The following is a 22,975-nucleotide window of genomic DNA, read 5'->3' as shown; positions in this document are numbered from 1 at the left end:
TAGGAGAAAACTAGTGCATCGGGCTACACTTTAAGAAGAGAAACATGTGAGAATCATAGTATATAGTAAGGTATTTTAAGTAATATCTTTGTTTATTTAAACTCGAATATCGTAAAATTGTGTAATGGATAATCTTGAAAAAGAAGACTATGATATTCCATTCTCTCTTTTTCCTTATTCCTAAGTTCCAAATGCTCAGCTTAAACAAGTTTTTCTAGATCTGAAAGCATGTTTTATTCTGTTCTATTCGTTAAACTAAAAGGTAATGTATGAGTCCTTATGTTCTCATAACAAGCAGCACAGTACTAAACAAGTCAATTGCACAAAAAAAATCAACTTTTTCTTCATTCTGTTTTGATATAGACTAAATTATTGAAGTGGGATCAATGGATTACTGTTTTATTAGATACTATATAAAAGATAAAGTAAGAACGGACGACTTATTTTCTTGTTTCCATTTTTTACTAATAAAGTCGTGGAACCAACTCCCCTTCATTTCTTAATGTCTCCATTTCCCCAAGTTCTCACTTAGGTGCATGACATGTGTCTCTCTTAATATCAATGGTTTAAATTTAATTAATTAAATTAAGCTCTTAACCATAGTTAAATAATAGATTCTCTCATGATTTACTTGCTCCCAAAAGATTTGGTAATCTCACAATTGGTAGCAGCAAATTTCCATATTTTTGTAAATGATTTTCCAAATATTTGGATGACGTATTGGAGATCACTATTTTATTTTCCTTCATTGTTTAAATGCTTATTATTTTAGTCTCGCGAACTCATTTCAAATTTAGTGAAACAATATGCTAAACTTTCGTTTTTCAGCTTCTCACAAATAACTATTTAAATCTCTCTAATGTTAAACAATTGAAATCTAAAGCACAACATATATGAAGCTATAAACAAAAAAAGAAATATCTGTACTTAAAGCGAATTTAGTGAGCGCAACAATTCAGTAACTTTCTTTTCGTATATGTTGTTAAGGTTAAAAGAGATATATTCATTGGTTCTTGTCATCCACCACCACAGTTGGTGGCGCAGCCACCGTACAAGGATCAAGGGGAAAAAAGCGTATAATAGTTGATGATATTTGCTTTTAAATAATTCTTTTGCATTAGATTGTGATTAATTTATAGTTTTATACTATATATTTTTCCTTTTTCCAATTATGCAGACATGCAATCTATTTTTTTGAAGAAAACCTGCTCCAGAATTGTGAGATTACTGCCAAATATTTGGGATATTACGGAAAAGAAGGAAATTTGTAGCTACAATTGTGGGCTTGCCAATTTTTTTGGGAGTAATATATGGAAGAATCTATTATCTAACTATGGTTAAGAGCTTGTTTTAATTAATTGAATTTAAACCATTGATATTAAAATGAGACACATGTCACTCTTCCAAGTGAGAACTTGGGGAAATGGAGAGGAGTTGGATCCGAAAGTCGTTATAGTCATTGCAGAAAGCAAGGATAAAAAAAGAACATCATTTTACCACATTCATATAGAAAAGAACACAAATTGATATATTTCTAGAATTGGGATTTTCTTTACTCAGACCTGCAACTGCAGTTGAATCGTTAAACATTACTAGAGCTTTACATTTCAAGACACAAGCTACGCTCAGCTAATTTACTTGACACTAAAGGGAATACAATAGTTCTACAACAAGTTGTAACAAATATATTCTTGGATCTTGAAAGTTTTGACCTACTTTCAACTAACTTACTTTTACATGAAGTCGTCCAGATTGAAGGACATCGTTATCTAATAACGAGCAGCATGAAACTGGGGGTTATAAATTATGTGATACAGATTATAAACAAGATGTATCATTCTCGTAAAAACAGGGGAAAAAAAAAAAGGGGGGGTTAGTTCAAGATTTATGCCTCTTCCAGGAATCACGATGATTCAGCTGAAGCATTGGACCGAGCTTTCTCATACAAGCGGTATATCAATGTAGACTTAGACATTTGAGGTTCCCTTTCTAGGACAGCGATCACATCCTTTACAGTAATACTGCGAGCAATCCTAGTCTGGGTTATCACTTGATTTCTCCCAGCTCTTCTCACAGCACCTATAGAAAAGAGAGTAGTCCAAAGAAAGTAAGATAAATGCTCAAAAGTTACAGCAGCTAATGGTTAGTGGACAGGCTAAACCTGAGTAACACATTAAACAAGAAATATCAACCATATGTCCTGAATCAACAGAGGAACAGTAATATCACATTCCAAGATCATAAACACTTCAAGCCTTACAAAAATAATTACTATTGTCCCTTAATCCCAAGCAAGCTATGGGTCTGACAGAACCAAATAGCTTTGGCCTACACCCAATATGTCTTAAGAAATCGGCTAAATGTCGGGGGGGTCCATAGTGTAAGCTATGGGTTCGACCAAATCCAGTAGCTATAGCCTAGACCCTATATATGTGTTAACAAAATCCATTAAATATGTACACGTATTAAATTTCGAACCCGGATATTAGCACTTGAGATTGCTGTCCTAGAATAAAAAATGACGACCCAGTAAAATCTCACTAGTGGGGTCTAGGGAGGGTACTGTGTACGCAGACCTTACCCCTACCCCGAGGGGTAGAGAGATTGTTTCCGAAAGAGCCTTGGCTCAAGAAGACGAAAAAAGACAATATCAGTATCACCAACAGAGACCAAATGAATAATAACAACATCATAAAGACCAGAAAATAGATGAAACGCAAAAGCGATAGCCAGTAAAAAGACCCTATGAAAACGAGAGAGTAGTGAGACACCACAGTAGCCACTAGCAGTCTAAGACAAGAATCCTATCAGACTAACCCCACATAGGTACGAAGTAGAAATAGACTCAACTACCTCCTAACCTACAACCCTAATACCCGTCCTCCACAGCTTCCTATCATGGGCAATGTCCTCGGAAATCTGAAGTCTCGCCATGTCCTGTCTGATCACCTCTCTCCAATACTTCTTAGGCCTTCCTCTACCTCTTCTCGTGCCCTACAAAACCAGTTGTTCCCACCTCCTTACTGGAGGATCTGGTATAGTGGAAACATTTTGTTATGGTGGAGAGTGGGGAGTGAAAAAACTAACGGGCTTCTCCTCTGTACGTGCCCGAACCATCTGAGCCTCGCTTCCTACATCTTGTCATCAATGGGAGCCACGCCCACCTTCTCCCGAATAACATCATTCCTAATCTTATCCATCCTAGTGTGCCCGCACATCCACCTCAACATCCTCATTTCTGTCCTAGAGTCCTAAACTCATAAAGTTCAAATGGATCCGCTTCTGGCTACATCCCAGGAGGAAACTCTGGAAACATCTAAAATGCCAAAACTCTGAGCTTGCCACGAGATTGCTCGGGAGGAAATTTATCACGTTCAATGCTAGGATACTCTTTGCTGATCCAAATACCCAGAGATCTCATTCTAGTATTTTTCAACCTCCCTCCCAAGTTTTAGTTGCTCGAGTTCATTCTAGTCAGGATGTCTAGTGGATTACTTTCTTCGGATCAAGTAAAATGAGAAAATTTCATTTAAGTCCGGATGCAAAAGTTACATCAGCTGAGCAAAAAAGGAGTTGTAGCTCCTGTGATGAACCTAACCTGTGGTTACTAGTAGTAATTCAAGGAGCTAACAAAATCCATAAATTTATCTAGACTATTCGCATTTTTAAGTTTACACCAGCAAAAAAAAAAAACTCATTAGGGATCTAGCTTTAAGTTTGTATAGAGGGGAAATGGCACCCTCAAAACATCTAGGTTTCATTGTTTCCAAATACTCCAAAAAAGACACACCAGCACCCTTTTTACATCTTCGTTTTGTCGCCTTTCCTACTCTCTGGAGGCCCCAGCTGGCGTATGCTTCATTAATGGTATAGGGCATTACCCAGCTCACCCCAAAGAGGTTAAAGAACATACTCCAAATGTCTCTGGCAGCTTGAAAGTGGAAGGGATAAATGGTTGATGTTTTCTGATTCTTGTAGAGACATGTTGCACTTGCTGGTTACTGCATAGTATTATTCCCCATTTTGCAAGGTTATCATGAGTTAAGCAAGCTTCCTGGATTGCTAACCAGCTGAAACAGGCTCTCTTTGTCGAAATTTTGACTTTCCACACATGTTGTCATGAGTTCAGCAAGAGGGAAAATATTTGAAATTATAACTTTCTATATCTTCAAATCTCTGAAAATTTCTTTCAAACAATAATTTATCTATGGCTTAACATTCTTCCAGAATTTGGTTAATTTCACTATCATAGAGCATAAGGCTGCATGCATTATTGAACAGGGTATAGTTTTTTTTAAATAAAAAATATCTACTTTTGAGGACATTAAAGAAACCTTCCTTGAAAATTAAGTAATGAGAAAACATAAAGATACCCCTTTGAAAACCCAATTAAGCTATTAGACTGGTGGAAGACAGGTATAAGCATAGCACATAGTATTTCACCAAGCATCCTTCAAGAGCCCCTTCCATTGATCAGGCACCTTTTGACAGATACTTAGAATTAATTTCAAACGTTAAGAGTCTAGATAATGATTATTCATTAGAATACGTGGATATGGTGGTTTATGCAAAAGAAAGGCAAAACTGTGATTTCAAACAATGTGTGATTCAGGATCATATCAATCATGCTAACCAAAGTCATAACTGCATATAAACAAACATCATCAATATTCAGAATGCTAGTCATATGAATCTCGGAACTAGGTCCAATAACGGATCATCATCATACATACCAGGTGTGACTTTTGCAGATGACTGACTCCTGTTCTCAGCTTCTTGATGGTCCTTTGAGGTTCTTGTGGGAGTCGATAAATTCCTCCGAGTCACATCTTTACTAGGCTGTGAACCAGAAGCCACATCACCTCCCCCTTCACGCTTTTGCCTGGCCTGCTCAGCCATCAATTGCCACTTTGACAACATGTCATCCCCTCCAACAGCAGCTCGAGCAGCAACATTTGCAGCTGTAGTTCGCATCTTATCATCTTCTTCCTTGTTTGCCTGCAAAGATACAATAAGTTGAGAAGGATCAAAGTCATGAAAGAAATTACTTTGTGATACTTTTTTACAAATTTTAAAACTATCTAGAAAAACAAAAGTGTGCAAGGGAGAGTACGCACCTTTATTGATTTCCCACGACCATCATCCTTCTCCTTATCACCGTCAACTCCATTACTACCTTCAGGCTGATATCCACGTCATTAAGTAACAAACTTCCCAAAATTAACATTGACCAGTAGATAATTAGTTGACGTATGCTCAAAGTGGAAAGAAGGATAACTCACTTCATTTGCCTTTTGGAGTTTTTCCACATCAGCCTGTTTCTTTTCCCATTCTTCCCGGGCTTTTCGATTGATTGACAGGATTTCTTCACGAACATCTGAAGTGACAATTGTTCTGTGTCTTGACTTCTCTATGTCAACTCTCTACAAAAAGCAGATCTCCATCTCAGGTTCATATTAGAATCCTATAACTTTTCAGATAGCATATTTTAGAAAAAAGATAACCCAGCAGAATGTTAACCTGTTTTGACAGTCTGATGAGACTACTTATAAGTCCACGCATTCTTTCCTCCACACACTGGAAGTTGAAAGTTTAGTGGCACAAGCATTTCCCAAAATAAGTAAGACAACAAAAAAGGGTCATATCTCACCAATGACAAACATCGTTCCACATCATTGCTCATATTCTTTAAACCACATTTTGCCACTGCCAGACACAGAATCAGGTAAGCAATAAAACATAGTGATTCAGTTAGGAAGATGACTTACTTTATCATGTAACTATACAATACCAAGTTGCATATCAAAAGAGTAAAGAACTAATAGAGGGATTTAACTGATTTCTGTCAATTTCTTCTGAAGTGGAATTTTCTGCAAAATCAGCTTTTCCTCTTCTTCTTGCACAACTCGTCGAGATGCTTCCGAAACTCGACTGTCCTCCTTGGGCCCAGAAAATAGTTGTTCTTCCTCTTCCTGTTTTATGCATTACAAAATAATATCAAGCTAGTACGAAATACTTCTGAATAACTGTTTTAAACAACTTGTGATGAGCACAAAATGTATTCCACTGTGGGGAATCGAGGGAGGTATTACCCTTAGATTAACTCCACTAACAGCAGTAACATCATTAAGTTGTTCAATGCTCTGATCTAAAAAAGCTCCTGAAACCTTTTGCTTCTTCCTGTGAAATGTACAAATGAAAGAATACAAAGTGAAGTCAGTACAACAGACACAATAATGAGACATTATTCCAGCAAAACATCGCAGTAGAGGTGCTCAGAACAGTATACCCTGAAGGTGGAGGTGAGGAACCTAGCGTATCGAGGGGCTTCTTCTGTCCAATGGAAGGCTTTTTCACAGGAGTCTTTCCACTGTTTCCTGGCCCAAGTAGAGATGTCACAGAAGTAGTCCGAGAACTCAACTGATGCAACAAAAAGTGAAAGAAGAAAAGCAACAGTGAAAAGCATGGAGATAATAAAGTGCATCTAATCGACAACTTCAAACAAATACCAGCAAGACAAAAACATGAAAATTCAGAAAGGAGCACAGAAACGTGCAATCAAAAATATTGCAAGTGAGAAATAAGATATATGATGACGAACAAAGTGACTGCCAGGAACAGATCTCATGTTGCCAATCATCTGGCAGATATAACTTTTCACGTTCACTTTGACCCTCAGTGGTGAGGGCGTTGTGAAAAAACATCAATACTTTCTACTTTAAACATTCCTATATTTCTGTTTAGCTGCCATGGGCTTTCCTTCATAACCCAGAAAAGAGAAAAATGTTCCAAGATACTAAAGGGACCTGAAGTGGATACAAGGTTCCAATAAGAGGAAATACTGATACTATCTATTCTATCTTTTCCTATCTGAAAACTTGGATTTGAGCAGTTCTTCTATAAAATATACACAAGTCTCACATAGACTGATAGACAAGCTATGTCTGGAAATATATGTATGTACAGTCGGCGGTCTCTATAACAACATCCAATATAACAACCATTCACTGTTAGCGGAAACGTAAAAGAAAGAACACAAGATTTAACGTGGTTCGGATCAAAATAATCCTACGTCCACCGGAGAACAGTTGCCTTTTTAATATTAACAAAGGAAGGGGAGAGTTCCCAATTACACTTAAAAGAATTTCTTTCTTAACTCTCTACTCACTACAATGTGTTGTATTATTTTTGGGATGATTTCTACAAATGAAGGAGTGCATCTATTTATAGAGGTAAAGACCTCCTCTTGATGTCATGGGTGACATCAAAGGAGGAAGCTTCCTCCTAGCATCCACACCAACTCTTTCCACCAACTCTTCCAATTGGCATGCCATTGTTGACTAAACATAAACCAACACCTTCAATCTCCACCTTGGTTTGCGTTTCGAGCGTGCGTGTGAACAACTCTGGCCAAAACTTCTAAGCTTACTGGGCAACCCCGTTGTAAGAAACAAGAAGAATCAAACCATTGTTGAACATACCACCTCCACCTAACAACTGTTCTCTTCGGAGTTGCATCAGTTGATGCACACCCCCGCCAAGTCCTTGCAGTGTGCAAACTTAGCGAGTGGGACTATCTTGGTCAACATATCTGCAGCATTATCGTCTGTGATAACCTTCACGACCTTGATAGTTCCCTCTTCAACAACATCTCGAATAAAATGAAATCTGACATCAATGTGTTTAGTGCGCTCATGAAATCTCTGATTTTTCATTAGATGAATAGCACTCTGACTATCACATCTAAGAGTTGATTCCAGCTGAACCAAACTCAATTCCGCTACTAAACTTTTCAACCAGATAGCTTCCTTTACCGCCTCCGCTGCTGCCATGTATTCTGCTTCTGTCGTAGACAAAGCGGCAATCGACTGCAGAGTCGACTTCCAACTAACGGTACTGCCAACAAGGGTAAAGATGTATCCAGTTGTGGACCTTCTTCAGTCAAGATCTCCTGCATAGTCAGAATCTACATAACCGAGAATTGAAATACCTCCACCACTTTTTCGAAAGGTCAGACCAACACCAGAAGCTCCTTTGAGATATCTCAATATCCACTTGACAGCTTCCCAATGCCTCTTTCCTGGGCTGGACATGTATCTACTTACCACACTTACAGATTGAGCAATATCTGGACGTGTGCATACCATAGCATACATAATGCTACCAACTGCACTGGCATAAGGAATCTTTGACATATGCTCCACCTCATCCTCGGACTGAGGCATTTGTAACTCTGAAAGTTTAAAATGAGGAGCTAATGGTGTACTTACAGGCTTGCACGTATGCATATTGAATCTCTTGAGAACCCTTTCAATATACCTCTTCTGAGAAAGATGTACAACACCGTCTTCTCTTGAAATCTCCATACCAAGGATTTTCTTTGCAGCTCCTAAATCCTTCATGTCAAATTCCTTACTCAACAGTTTCTTCAAAGCATTTATCTCTGTAATGTTGTTAGCAGCAATAAGCATATCATCAACATACAACAGTAAATAAATCATTGAGTTACCAGACATCTTCTTGTGATACACACAGCTATCAAATGCACTCCTTGAGAATTCATGTGTAGTCATGAATGCATCAAACCTCTTGTACCACTGTCTAGGGGATTGCTTCAAACCATACAAAGACTTCTTTAGTTGGCATACGTGATCTTCTTTTCCCTCAGCTAGGAAACCTTCAGGCTGATCCATATAGATTGTCTCTTCTAGATCACCGTGTAAGAAAGCAGTTTTGACATCAAGCTATTGAAGCTCCAAGTCAAATTGGGCAACCAATGCTAGTAGCACGCGAATTGAGCTATGCTTCACGACTGGAGAGAAAATCTCATTGTAGTCAATTCCCTCCTTCTGACTGAATCCTTTTGCAACCAATCTCGCCTTGAACCTAGCATCTTCCACTTCAGGAATTCCCTCTTTCTTTCGGTAGACCCACTTGCATCCAACTGTCCTCTTCCCCTTTTGTCTTTTCACTAAGACCCATGTCTGATTCTTGTGAAGAGACTCCATCTCTTCAGTCATGGCTAACCGCCATTGTACAGCATCCTTGCAAGAAGTTGCTTCAATATACGAGGAGGGCTCCAGATCCTTAATCTCTTCTTGTGCAGCTACGAACGCATATGCAATCAAGTTTGCTTGATCTATAAGGCGTTCCGGTTCTCGTGTCTGCCTCTTCTCCCTCCCCTTTGCAATTGTGTATGGTTCATTGACAGCAAGTTCTTCAAGGTCTACATCTTCTGACTCATCTTTAACCTGAGTCTCTTGATCCTTTTCCTTGGCAAGCTCCACCGGAAGCTCCACCTGCTCGTCGTTCTTGTTTCCTGAAAACTCCACGGAAACTTTACGGGGATCAAGTATAGAGGATTCATCAAAGGTGACATCTCTACTAACTATAAATTTGAGTAAAGACAAACACCAAAGTTTGTACCCTTTTACTCCATCCACATACCCTACGAATATGGCCTTCTTAGCCCTTGGTTCAAGCTTTCCTTCATTAACGTGATAATAAGCTGGACACCCAAATACTCGTAAGTATGAATAGTTAGAGGGTTCACCTGACCATACCTCATTCGGAGTCTTAAAGTCAATTGCCGATGCTGGAGATCGATTGACAATATGAGCAGCAGTGTGAACTGCTTCAGCCCAAAATACTTTGGACATTTTGGCTTGTAGGAGCATACAACGAGCCTTTTCAAGAAGAGTTCTGTTCATTCTCTCGGCAACTCCATTCTGCTGTGGGGTATGCCTGACAGTCCTATGTCTTGAGATCCCATGAACCTTGCAGAATTCATTAAACTCTTCATTGCAAAACTCCAAGCCATTGTCTGTGCGAAGATACTTGATTTTCCGCTCCATTTGATTTTCAACCAAAATCTTCCACTCTTTAAATGCTTCAAAAGCATCACTTTTTGCCTTCAAAAAATGCACCCAAACCTTTCGTGAGAAATCATCAATAAAAGTGAGAAGATACCTCTTTTTGCCCTTCGATGGAAGTTTAGAGGGACCCCATAAATCTGAATGGATGTAGTCTAGCATCCTCTTGTCTTGTCTTTGCCAGTGCTGAAGCTGACCTTCTTTTGCTTCCCTAGAACGCAGTGCTCACAGAAGTCAATTGTGCTGATCTTCTCACCTTCCAAAAGGTTACGATTGCTCAACATCTCCAGTCCACGTGCGCTCATATGACCCAGTCTCATGTGCCATAGTCTTGCCTTGTCATCATTAGATAACTGCACTGTAGATGCATTTGCAGAGCCAACAATGGTGCTTCCGGCCAATGTGTAAAGGCCGTTCTCCAGCTTGCCTTTCAGCATGACTAAAGAACCTTTAGTCACCTTTATAGTTCCTGCTTCGCTCATGTACCTGTAGCCTTGTTCATCCAGAGTACTCAGGGAGATCAAATTCTTCTTCAGATCAGGAACATGACGGACTTGTGTAATAGTCCTCACGACTCCATCATGGCAGCGAACCCGAACTGAGCCAATGCCAACTATTGCACAAGTTGCATTATTGCCCATTACTACGGTTCCTCCACTTTTCTCATAGCTGCTAAACCAGTCTTTTCGGAACGTCATATGCAGAGTGCAAGCAGAGTCTAACACCCATTTGTTTCCATAACTACTATTATTATTACACGATGTTGTTAGTACATAATCATTATCAAAATCATGTACCTGTTCAACTGTGGATGCACTCGCCTTTTCCTTGGACTTTGACATTGGGCAGTCTCGTTCAAAGTGCCCCTTCTTGCCACAACCCCAACACTCTGTATTCTTCTTGTTCACACGAGACTTTGATCTGTGCTTTGATTTGCTCTTTCCCTGTTGGCTAGTCCGGCCTCTCACAAAGAGCCCACTTGCCTGGTCATCTCTATCTCCTTCAATGTGCCTCCGCACATCACTAGAGTTAAGTGCCTGCCGCACTTGCTCAAGCTTGATAGGCTCCTTGCTATACATCATTGAATTCTCAATATCACGATATCCTGAAGTCAATGAAAATAGCAAAGCACATGCAAGCGTCTCCTCCTCCTTTTTAATTCCTGCAATCTGTAAGTCCATGACAAGTTTATTGAACGCATCTAAATGATCTTGTAACGAAGTACCTGACCCCATCTTAAATGTGTGAAGACGCCGTTGTAACAACATCCTTGTTGTCACTGATCGGTCTTGGTATAGCCCTTCTAGCTTTTCCCATAACTGTTTGGCCGTCTCTTCGGTACCCGTACTCACTTCACAAAGCACGTTAGGTGCAAGGGATAGTTGGATTGCACTCAATGCATCCCCTTCAATCTTCTCCTTGTCGGGAGCTGATATATCCTTAGGATACTTTCCGTCAATAGCATGGATTGAACCTTCCCTCCGCAGTAACGCCATCATCTGGATCTTCCAGATATTGAAGTTGTTGCGTCCACTGAATCTATCAATTTCAAACTTCATGGAACTCATCTTTGCTTGTTCTTCCTCCTTGGATCGTTAAAGAATCATGTTGCTCTGATACCAATTGTTAGCGGAAACGTAAAAGAAAGAACACAAGATTTAACGTGGTTCGGATCAAAATAATCTTACGTCCACCAGAGAACAGTTGCCTTTTTAATATTAACAAAGGAAGGGAGAGTTCCCAATTACACTTAAGAGAATTTCTCTCTTAACTCTTTACTCACTACAATGTGTTGTATTATTTTTGGGATGATTTCTACAAATGAAGGAGTGCATCTATTTATAGAGGTAAAGACCTCCTCTTGATGTCATTGGTGACATCAAACTACCTCCTCTTGATGTCATGGGTGACATCAAAGGAGGAAGCTTCCTCCTAGCATCCACACCAACTCTTTCCACCAACTCTTCCAATTGGCATGCCATTGTTGACTAAACATAAACCAACACCTTCAATCTCCACCTTGGTTTGCGTTTCGAGCGTGCGTGTGAACAACTCTGGCCAAAACTTCTAAGCTTACTGGCAACCCCATTGTAAGAAACAAGAAGAATCAAACCATTGTTGAACATACCACCTCCACCTAACAACTGTTCTCTTCGGAGTTGCATCAGTTGATGCACACCCCGCCAAGTCCTTGCAGTGTGCAAACTTAGCGAGTGGGATTATCTTGGTCAACATATCTGCAGCATTATCGTCTGTGATAACCTTCACGACCTTGATAGTTCCCTCTTCAACAACATCTCGAATAAAATGAAATCTGACATCAATGTGTTTAGTGCGCTCATGAAATCTCTGATTTTTCATTAGATGAATAGCACTCTGACTATCACATCTAAGAGTTGATTCCAGCTGAACCAAACTCAATTCCGCTACTAAACCTTTCAACCAGATAGCTTCCTTCACCGCCTCCGCTGCTGCCATGTATTCTGCTTCTGTCGTAGACAAAGTGGCAATCGACTGCAGAGTCGACTTCCAACTAACGGCACTGCCAACGAGGGTAAAGATGTATCCAGTTGTGGACCTTCTTCTGTCAAGATCTCCTGCATAGTCAGAATCTACATAACCGAGAATTGAAATACCTCCACCACTTTTTCGAAAGGTCAGACCAACACCAGAAGCTCCTTTGAGATATCTCAATATCCACTTGACAGCTTCCCAATGCCTCTTTCCTGGGCTGGACATGTATGAACACAAGATTTAACGTGGTTCGGATCAAAATAATCCTACGTCCACCAGAGAACAGTTGCCTTTTTAATATTAACAAAGGAAGGGGAGAGTTCCCAATTACACTTAAGAGAATTTCTCTCTTAACTCTCTACTCACTACAATGTGTTGTATTATTTTTGGGATGGTTTCTACAAATGAAGGAGTGCATCTATTTATAGAGGTAAAGACCTCCTCTTGATGTCATTGGTGACATCAAACTACCTCCTCTTGATGTCATGGGTGACATCAAAGGAGGAAGCTTCCTCCTAGCATCCACACCAACTCTTTCCACCAACTCTTCCAATTGGCATGCCATTGTTGACTAAACATAAACCAACACCTTCATTCACTATAAAAGCCAATTATTTCTCGTAACTGATCATTATGTTATGTTATAATATGTGTCCTCTATAACAACACTTCACTATAGCCGCCAAAAAATCTCGGAACAAACGAGGCTGTTATAGAGAGGTTTGACTGTATATATAAGAAGCATGTAAATATACTTCTAAAATCTGTAATATATCCTCACTTGATAAATCAATAAATCAAGTTAGGATGCAAACCAAGAAAATTACCAATGTGCTAGTATCCATTTGAGATGACATGGAAGACGAGGCTAAATTTGAAGGTTTCATGCTAGTGGTTGATAAACCAATTCTGGAGATCTGTTCAATAGATTCATCCTTTGAACTTTCTGAAGTGGAATTTCCTTGCTCCACTTGAACAGAGGAGAAGGGCGACAACTGGGATCTTTGTAGCTGGTCATGGAAATGATCAATTGGTTCAGACTTTAGATTGGTCATTGGTGATGAAAGAATACTTCTCTGCTCTTTATTGGCAGACTGTTGCCATTGAACTGAAGGCTGCTGGGTTCTTGAAGTAGTTGGAATATTAAGACTCCCACAAGGTAATCTTTTGGCTTCGCCAAAAGTGTTTTGCTTTTCAAACTTAGGGGCGCTCATCATTCCCACGGCCTGCGTTGGCACTCCTAACTGAGTTGCATTTCTGTTCTGTTGAGCTGAAAATTGTCTCATTTGTGCATCATCAGATTGCTGCTTTAGCGGTTGTGTTGTTGAAGAGTTGAGATTAGATGCAGAATATGCACTATAATTGTTCCCTGCACTTGGAAATGTGGGAAATGATGCCTGTGAGAAGTGCAAATGCTGTTGTTGTTGCCTATTAAGTCCCTGTATTGGGAATGGTGAGTGATCCCTTTCTTGTTTTACAGCAATCAAACTAGAAGAAGGCATCTGGTTTCCTTGGGCTCCACGCAAATCTGCCTGATTTTCCACCTCGCGCAACTTTTGAGCATTACTCTCAATTGCCATATTACTAGAATCTGTCCATATTCATATAGGAGCAGCAGAAGAGAAGTAAGGTCAGCAATAAACTGGGACCTGACTAGAATGAACCAAAGAGATTCAAAGAACAAGGTACCATCTGTTGGCATTTGCGAATGTTGCTGCTGAGAAGCCGCAGACTGAGGAAATTGACCGGGAACACTCGGTGAGTTTCTAGATGCCTGAATTAAATTTTGACATAGAGTTAATACACAAAGATGGAGAAATTTCATTTTTTTTATGTAACAACTGAAAAGATGCTGCTTCATCTACCTGAGATTGAAATTTATATACAGCCATTTTGAGCATTTGGTCACCAATTATACTTCTCATGTGTCTTACAAAACCTTCCTTAGAAATTTCATTTTTCTGAACACAAATTCCTTTTGTTAGCAAAACTACTATAACAGAAAAGGCAAAATAATGCAAAAACAAGTCAGCTATAGCAAACTACTTTGAGTTTAACGTAAAGAGTCTGGAGTTGCATTGCCCTGTCCTTATCAAGCTGGGGTTGTATGTGAGGGAAAAGCATGGCAAAAGGCACTTGTTTTCCCTGTTTAGCTACATTGATTGCTGATTGGCTGCTCGACCCGGTCGCCGATTCTGACTGATTACTTGCATCTGCTGCCACAAGTGGCAGACCACTAGTTCCTGTTGTCAAGGACTGCATGGACTGCTGACTTTTCGCTCCCTGTAAGTTTAGATGTTGAGATTCTGGATTTTGAGTATTCTTTTCAGGATTTTGTATATTCACTGCTTTAGAAGAATGAAGTGTGTCCTGTTCAACCTCTGTGGTTTGATAAGTATCCTGGGAAGATATATGCTGCAAAGGAAGGGAAATGATCTCCTGTGAGGAATCATTTTTTTGCTGCTGTTTCTGAGAATCGGTACCATGTCCCTTTAACTGCATATCAGATATATTTCCATCCTTTTGCTGAACGGCCTCTGAATCTTGAAGACTATGACGACTGCCATTTTCGTCATGGTTAGAAGTTTGCCATGATGCAAACTGATTTGAGGTATAACTGCTTCCTTGAGATAAGGGTACTGTTTGTTAAAGTTATGCAAAAAATAAGATTATTTTCTAAGGAGAAAGAGAACACTACTGAAAACAAGAGAAATAAAGTAAATGATAATGGTACAGTAGCTTTTCAAGACAAAGTTCCAACCACAATCACAAAATTGTCTACACACCAACACTCTTTAAGCTCAGAAATTCTTATGCAACTCTGAAATACCTATTCTGCTGATATATGAAACAGAGATGAATTTACCAAACTGGGGACAGATAGCCTTAGTCAAAAGGGCCCTCCACCTACAACAATGAGGTTAAGGGTTCGAGCCCCCAAGGGAGCAAAGCAGGGTACAATTTTGACTAGTATTGGTGGCAGAACCAGGAGTTTATAAAAAGGGATTCAAAGGTAGCAATTATTGAACCCCTTTGTTACTTCAATAGAATTTTTTCTTATGTCTATGGGATTCAACAGCTTATATATAACCTAAAAAGATCCATTTTTTGACCTTTCCACAGTATAATCATTCAACGCGGTGTACAATATAATGAATCAATATTAAAAAATTGACAAAATTTAATTGATTACTATAAACAGTGAGTAATATCCCAAAAAGCTGATAATGTTACCGCTATCGGAATCGGATGGCTGAGATTGTGAATTATCTGCGCCTCCAATATCCCTATTTAGGGCAGCAGTGAATGCCTCCACATCCGCCCCCGAATGCATTGTTTCATCCTATTACATATCATTAATTCACCATTTCAAACACAAATAAATATACATATACATACTGCAAAATTTCTTTATTAAAGGAAAAAGGGCTAAATTGGAAAAAAGGGAAAAAGAGGTTACCTCGTCTTCTTCGAGGAGTTTCATGATAGAAGGATCCATTGAAGCGGAAATTAGAATATGGTTATTTGAGTAATTAGTAGATAATTAGAATTTATGAATTTGGTTAGGCTGGTAATAAATTATTGTATGTTACAGCAGCAACTGATGCGATTAGAGAAAACTGGGGAGATCTCTTAATTGCTGAGATGCTGGGATTGAATGTGCGATGAAAGATAAGGCAGAAACAGTGGCTAGATTTTCCTGAGTCTGGAAAATAGTTTGATTTAGTCGGAGAAATTGACGTTTATCTTTGTTGATGTTCTAACGGATGCGCGAGGAACAAAGTGAAACGGTTCTGCCTTTATATCTGAGGATAGTGGTGCTATTTATAGAGGAGGGTTTCTTTATTTTTCTCTCCCCCCCCCCCCTTTTGACCTTTTCAGTATTTTTCTTTTCCTTCAAGAAAAGACGTATTATTTTATGTTTGTGAAAATTGATAAAGAAAATGTAAAAAAACAATCCAAATTTCTACTATAAGGAATGGAGAAAATTCGAGGAAAATGGATAATTAAGGATATCATATGAATAAGTATAAATTGTACTCCTTGTTTGCAAATTTATCTCAAGCAAATTGTTTTTGCGAAAATAATTTTTCACTCCAAAACTTGAAATAATACGTAAGACTTGAAAGAAGGAAGAGATTAGGTAATATTTGAAATTACAAAGTAGGTATGTGTTATGAATCCAAACCTTAGGGAAAACTTTTAAGTAATTTTTTCAAATTTAATGCTATTAACTAAACAGCAGGGATGGCAAAAAGGGCGAGACGGGTGCAAGGCGGTACGGGTCAAGGCTATGCGGGGGGGTGGGTTTAAAGTTATGCGATGCGGGGCGCGTGCGGGCTGGTTGAAACAATATTTTGTTGGGACCAAACGCACGCGTAAGTATACGCAGTCGTCAAGTAATAAAGTGACTCGAAAGTCGGATGTCGAACCCACAGATACTTAGATTAACCGTTAACTAAGAAAACTAAAATCAATTAATTGTCCAAGATAATCAAGAGTGATGTTTTTCTATTAATCTACTATTGCAAAAATTAAACACGTAACCAAGGGAGATATAGGTTCCAGGGTTGTGGTCGGTTTATCAATCCTATTGAGTTCGTAACTACACCTGTTAATCCAAATTATGTATGATTGCTAGTTGACTGAATCGTTTATATAAATATCATGTTCTCAAAATACTATTCGTCTATTCATAATACACCAACCCTATATTCCTATGGTATTGAGTAATATCATGAACGAATATAATACGATATTCAACTAAGCAAGACTAGTAGATATATTCCTATGTTAACCGCGAAATCTTTCCCTGGGCCACGGGTTCAGAAACAAGCTCTCTGTAATTCTACTCTAATCTAAACAAGGCTTTTCCAAGCATAGCATAGATAGTAAACAGAACTCACTGACCAAACAATTAAGCAATTATGCACAGAATTAGAGAAACAATCAAAGATGATAACTCGAATTAACGGTAATATAATTAATAAACTTCAATATTCATTACAACCACAACCCTAGAACGTGAATTGTAGCTCCACATAGACATGGTAGCAAAATAACAAATCATCAAGAAAAAGTAAAGATTACTAAGTTTGATGGAAGAAAGATGGAATCTGATGAATTCCGGCCTCCACGGCTGCTCCGTGCTCTACCCTCCTCTAAATTTTTTTTAAAAATTGTATTTAAGGACTATTCATAGGTGTAGGATAAAAGATCTAGGCGAAATAACAAAATCCAAAACCAAAAAAAAAAAGTAGAAGACAAAATAGGCTTGGAATTTGGACCCGCGCGGAGCACCTCGCACTAGGCTGAGCGTCGCGAGCCTTAACGCGAGAAGAATTGCTCGCCTCGCCTCGCCTGCTACTACTGCTTCGTTTCAATTAATGCCAAATTTTGCCTAACTTTCTCTTTTCTTTTCTTTGCTTTTCAAATATTAACTTGTATTTGTACCCGCATGTTACGTGTAAAATATTAAATATAATTTTTCATAAAAAATATTACTTGAGAAATACAGTAGATTAAGGAGCATGTAAATGTTATTATTTTATGAACATGTAAATGTACTGAATATTCATACATTCAAGTCATAAGGAAACATATGTACTCATTAGAAAACAGCTAGTGAGGAAAGTATTTATAAAAAAAAAAATTACAATCTTAGATGATTGACCATATTCTAATTCTCGGATGAAATAGATCTTGAAGGCCAACCATTGAAAACACAATAAGTTCTTTGTTAACAAATTCAATATATAAGATGTACTTTTCTTTCTGGTCTAGATAGGTACCAGGCTGCAGAAAAATAGAGAAGAAGACTTTATAAGTTTTGTTACGCACAATAAAAATGGTACAATCAAATATAAGATTAGAAGAAGACTTCAGTCTAATCCACTCTGTTAGAAATAGTTATAATTTGAAATTGAAGCTAAACACTTTCACATCTATTGCAAAGAATATATGCTTTATTTAAATTCAAAATTTTCTTTTGTTATACAAATTCGAATTTCCATCATAATTTTTATTAACTTTTGTCATAAGGTTTAAAAGGATCCCCTCCATATATATATATATACATACACGCACACCAAACCTGCTCAATGATCATCTGGAATATTAAGTTGAAACTTTATCTTTTATAGGCATTACTGTAAATATTATAAAATTCATTTTGCCTTTTAAAAATATTTCATGTGTATAAAATTAGAATAGTTTTCTCCAGTATTTTACTCTACATAAAGAAACAAAGAAGAAGAAATAGAGTAAAACACAAAAGAAAATGTGAAAAGAGAAGGAACAGTTAAAAAGAAAAAAAAAGAGATAAGAAAGATGAAGATTCAATAGTAAAATATAATTTACAATTCCACATTTGGAACTTGTCAGTTTCTTATAGTCACGACCAAACAAAGAAAGATGAAGACTTCAATAGTAAAACATAATTTACACTTCCATATTTGGATACTCGAAGCTTTCTTATAGTCACGACCAAACAAAAAGAAGAAGATAAGTAAAGGAAAAGAGGGATTTGAGAGATGAAAATCATAAGAAATTTGCAAAATTAGTGAATATTCTTACTGCCGCAAATCAACAATATCCAACCTTAATTTACTTGTCTTTTAGCTCCAAGTTCTCTTCTAAGCACGACATGCTATCCAAACAAAAATGTAGCACATTCAGATTTTGGATTAAGCAACCAATGACTAACCAAGTTGCAATAAAAAAATTCTGTGAAATTCACTTTGTAGTCTCCAAGTAACTTAGAATGGAACGTATAATATTTACACTTTCCAAAGCAACTGTTACAATTACTATGAAGATAAAATAAAAGCACAAATTACAAGCAATAGGGAATAAGACGTTTATGTGAAAAAACAATTATGATGAAAACAGGAAAAATCGATATAACTATAGAAGACTCAAGATAGAAAAGTTGGAAAAGAAAGCTTAGCTTCAGAGCGTCTTCATTGTAAATTTTTTCTCTGTTGTTGATTTTTTCTCTGCCTTGATTACCATTGTAATTGTAACGTGGGGCATTTGGAATTGAAAACTTATGCCTTTAGTTGAAACGGCAAGTGAAGACATGAAGGATTTGGCTTGAAACGGTACTAAAAGAAGATTGTAACTGTTGTCGTGCTATCTCCTTATTATTAGGAGTTGTAACTGCAATGGAACGTGAACTTTTGAGATTATTCTTTATCTTATGGGAGTCAATGTTGATGCAACTCTTCCGTGCGAAGTCGTCAATTTAACTGTAAGCATAAGAAGTTGTGTCGTATCAGGAAACTAATATGTTTGAGACCAACAACAACCCAGTAAAATCCCAAAAGTGGGGTCTAGGGAGCGTAGTACGTACGCAGACCTTACCCCTACCCCGAAGGCGTAGAGAGGCTGTTTCCGAAAGACCCTCGGCTCAAGATAATAAGAAAAACAAAAAGAGAGAATATTAGTTTCACTACAAAGATCATAGGAAAAATAGGAACATAAATTGCAGAAGAAAAATACAAGGCAGAAATGATGGCTAGTAAATAGATCTTGCACCAAAAAGAGAAAGTATTAAGACATGGAAATGCCCCTAGTTATTTTAGACTAAAACCTTACCAGACTAGGCTCACAACGGTACAAAGTAACGCGAGACTCAACTATCCTAGAACCATAATACTCGACCTCCACAACTTCCTATCAAGTGTCATGTGTCATGTCCTCGGAAATCTGAAGTTTTGTCATATCCTGCCTGATCACTTATCCCCAATACTTCTTAGGCCTCCCTCTACCTCTTCTCGTGCCCTCCACAACTAGTCACTCACACCTCCTTACTGGAGCATCTGGGCTTCTCCTCATTACATGCCCGAACCATCTGAGTCGCGCTTCCCGCATCTTGTCATCAATGGGAGCCACGTGCACCTTCTCCCGAATATTATCATTTCTAATCTTGTCTATCCTAGTGTGCCCTCACATCCACCTCAACATCCTTATTTCTGCTACTTTCATCTTTTGGATATGTGAGTTCTTAACAGGCCATCACTCAGCCCCATACATCATAGCCGGTCTAACCACCGCTTTATAGAACTTGTCTTTGAGTATCGTCGGCACTTATAATGCAAAACTCCAGATGCTAACCTCCACTTCATCCATCCTACCCCAATACGGTGTGCGACATCTTCATCGATCTCCCCTCTCCCATGGATAACCGACCAAGGTACTTGAAGTTGTCTTTACTTGGGATAACCTGTGATTCAAGCCTCATATCCACGCCCACTTCCCCCGGCTCAGTGCTGAAAATACACTCCAAGTATTTTGTCTTTGTTCTGCTCAGCTTGAAACCTTTCGACTCAAGAGTCTGTCTCCAATCTTCCAATCTCTCGTTAATACCGGTTCGTGACTCATCGATCAGAACTATGTCATCAGCAAATAGCATGCACCATGACACCTCCCCTTGGATATGGTTTGTTAACGAATCCATCACCAGGGCGAATAAGAACGGACTGAGCGCAAAGCCTTGGTGTAACCCTATTTCAACCGGAAAATGCTCAGAGTCGCCTCCTACCGTCCTAACCCGAGTCATAGCCCCATCATACATGTCCCTAATCGCCATAATATAGGGATCTGACACACTCTTTGCCTCCAAGCATCTCCAGAGAACTTCTCTAGGAACCTTGTCATACGCTTTCTCTAGGTCAATAAACACCATGTGCAGATCCTTCTTTCTCTCCCTGTACACCTCCACCAACCTCCTAACAAGATGTATAGCTTCTGTGGTTGAACGACCCAACATGAACCCGAACTGGTTGTCTGATATAGACACTGTCATCTTCACCCTCGCTTCAACGATCCTCTCCCATACTTTCATGGTATGACTCAGCAATTTGATACCCCTATAATTGTGACAACTTTGGATATCACCTTTGTTCTTATATAATGGAACCACTGTACTCCACTTCTACTCATCCAACATCCTCTTTGCCTTAAAAATAACATTAAACAACCCAGTCAACCGCTCCAAACTTGCTCTCCCTACACACTTCCAAAATTCCACTAGGATCTCGTCTGGTCCGGTTACTCTGCCTCTACTCATCTTACGCATAGCCCCCACAACCTCCTCAACCTTGATACGCCTACAATGCTCGAGGTCATGGTGACTCTCTAAATGCTCCAATTCGCCTAGCACAATATCCCGATCCCCTTTTTCGTTCAGAAGTTTATGGAAGTAAGTCTATCATCTCCTCTTAATCTGGGCATCTTCCATCAGTATCCTACCATCTTCGTCCTTGATGCATCATACTTGGTCCAAATCCCGAGCCTTCCTCTCTCTCAACTTGGCCAGCCGGAATAACTTCTTCTCCCCTCCCTTTTACCCTAGTTCCTCGTACATACGACCATAAGCCGCAGTCTTAGCCTCTATGACTGACAGTTTAGCTTCCTTCCTAGCTACCTTATATCTCTCCATGCACGCTCGCCACTCCTTCTCACCTATGCTCCCCACTAACTTTAGGTATGCCGCCTTCTTCGCTTCCACTTTACCTTGGACTAATTCATTCCACCACCAGTCTCTTTTATGTCTACCAGAGACACCGGTCGAGACCCCTAACACCTCTATCGCAGACGCCCTTATACAATTTGTTGTTGCTGACCACATAGTGTTTGCATCCCCACTGCTCCTCCAAGCTCCCATAGCCAACAACCACCACTCCAACTCTTGGGTTTTATCCTTAGTTAGGGCTCCCCATCTGATTCTCGGTGATCCCCGAGCAAAGCGTTTCCTCCTCTCTAACCTAATACCAACGTCTATCACCAAGAGTCTATACTGTGTTGCAAGTGTCTCACTCGGAATCACCTTGCAATCCTTGCACAACCCGCTGTCACACCTCATGAGGAGAAGATAGTCAATCTGAGTCTTTGCTACCGCATTTTGAAAAGTAACCAAATGCTCCTTCCTCTTCGGAAATCTCGAGTTCGCAATCACCAACCCGAAAGCCTTAGCGAATTCCAACAGCATGGTACCTCCTCCGTTCCTCTCCCCAAAACCAAATCCTCCATGCACTCACCATAACCACCTGCGCTCGCCCCAATATGACCATTGAAATCCCCTCCTATGAATAGCTTCTCGGCAGGTGAAACCTGGCACACAATCTCATCTATCCCCTCCCAGAAGCGCCATTTAACCTCTTCATCTAGTCCCGCATGCGGCGCATAGGCGCTGATGACGTTCAGGGTGTACTCTCCAACCACCAACTTAATAACCATGAATCTATCATTCACTCGTCTAACTTTGACTACAGACTCTCTAAGTTCCCTATCCACCAAGATACCCACTCCATTCTTACCTCTCTCGACTCCTGAGTACCAAAGTTTATACCCGTCCACATCCTTCGCACTCGACCCTACCCACCTTGTCTCCTGGAGACACGCTATGTTGACTCTCCTCTTTTGGAGAATCTTCGCCAACTCTATAGACTTACCTGTCAATGTACCTGCGTTCCGTGACCCGATTCTTAACCTATAGGCACCTCTGTTCCCTTTACCTTCCTTACCTCCCGACCCACCCCCTAACCCTTTCCCTACCGTCCCACCCTCTGAGGACATGACCTTAC

General features: G+C 39.3%; 2 protein-coding genes across 3 annotated transcripts; both read right to left on the bottom strand.

The window, feature by feature from the left end:
• Positions 1-1,507: 1,507 nt before the first annotated feature.
• On the bottom strand, positions 1,508-16,186 carry LOC104238410 (transcription initiation factor TFIID subunit 4b-like). Of its 2 annotated transcripts, XM_070172299.1 has the most exons (16): positions 15,847-16,186; positions 15,621-15,729; positions 14,766-15,025; positions 14,433-14,669; positions 14,252-14,347; positions 14,076-14,160; positions 13,214-13,977; positions 6,290-6,420; positions 6,093-6,180; positions 5,837-5,972; positions 5,651-5,706; positions 5,521-5,577; positions 5,283-5,423; positions 5,118-5,183; positions 4,734-4,998; positions 1,508-2,079 (listed from the first exon to the last, which is right to left on the bottom strand). In XM_070172299.1, exons 1-16 carry the CDS (start codon positions 15,883-15,885, stop codon positions 1,904-1,906), a joined length of 2,706 nt encoding a protein of 901 aa, XP_070028400.1. In that variant the 5' UTR covers positions 15,886-16,186; the 3' UTR covers positions 1,508-1,903. The 2 variants fall into 2 exon arrangements, with proteins under 2 accessions (XP_070028400.1, XP_070028399.1); XM_070172298.1 differs by having other exon boundaries at positions 14,433-15,025; positions 15,847-16,180.
• Positions 16,187-21,735: 5,549 nt separating this feature from the next.
• Positions 21,736-22,380, bottom strand: LOC138890366 (uncharacterized). The gene has a single exon (XM_070173747.1). It carries the CDS (start codon positions 22,378-22,380, stop codon positions 21,736-21,738), a length of 645 nt encoding a protein of 214 aa, XP_070029848.1.
• Between the last annotated feature and the right edge of the window lie 595 nt (positions 22,381-22,975).

The sequence above is a fragment of the Nicotiana sylvestris genome, chromosome 4, assembly GCF_000393655.2.
Source record: "Nicotiana sylvestris chromosome 4, ASM39365v2, whole genome shotgun sequence".
NCBI classification, from domain to species: domain Eukaryota; kingdom Viridiplantae; phylum Streptophyta; class Magnoliopsida; order Solanales; family Solanaceae; genus Nicotiana; species Nicotiana sylvestris.
Note: the sequence above shows the minus strand (reverse complement) of the source record. Positions and strands in the feature narration are given on the sequence as shown.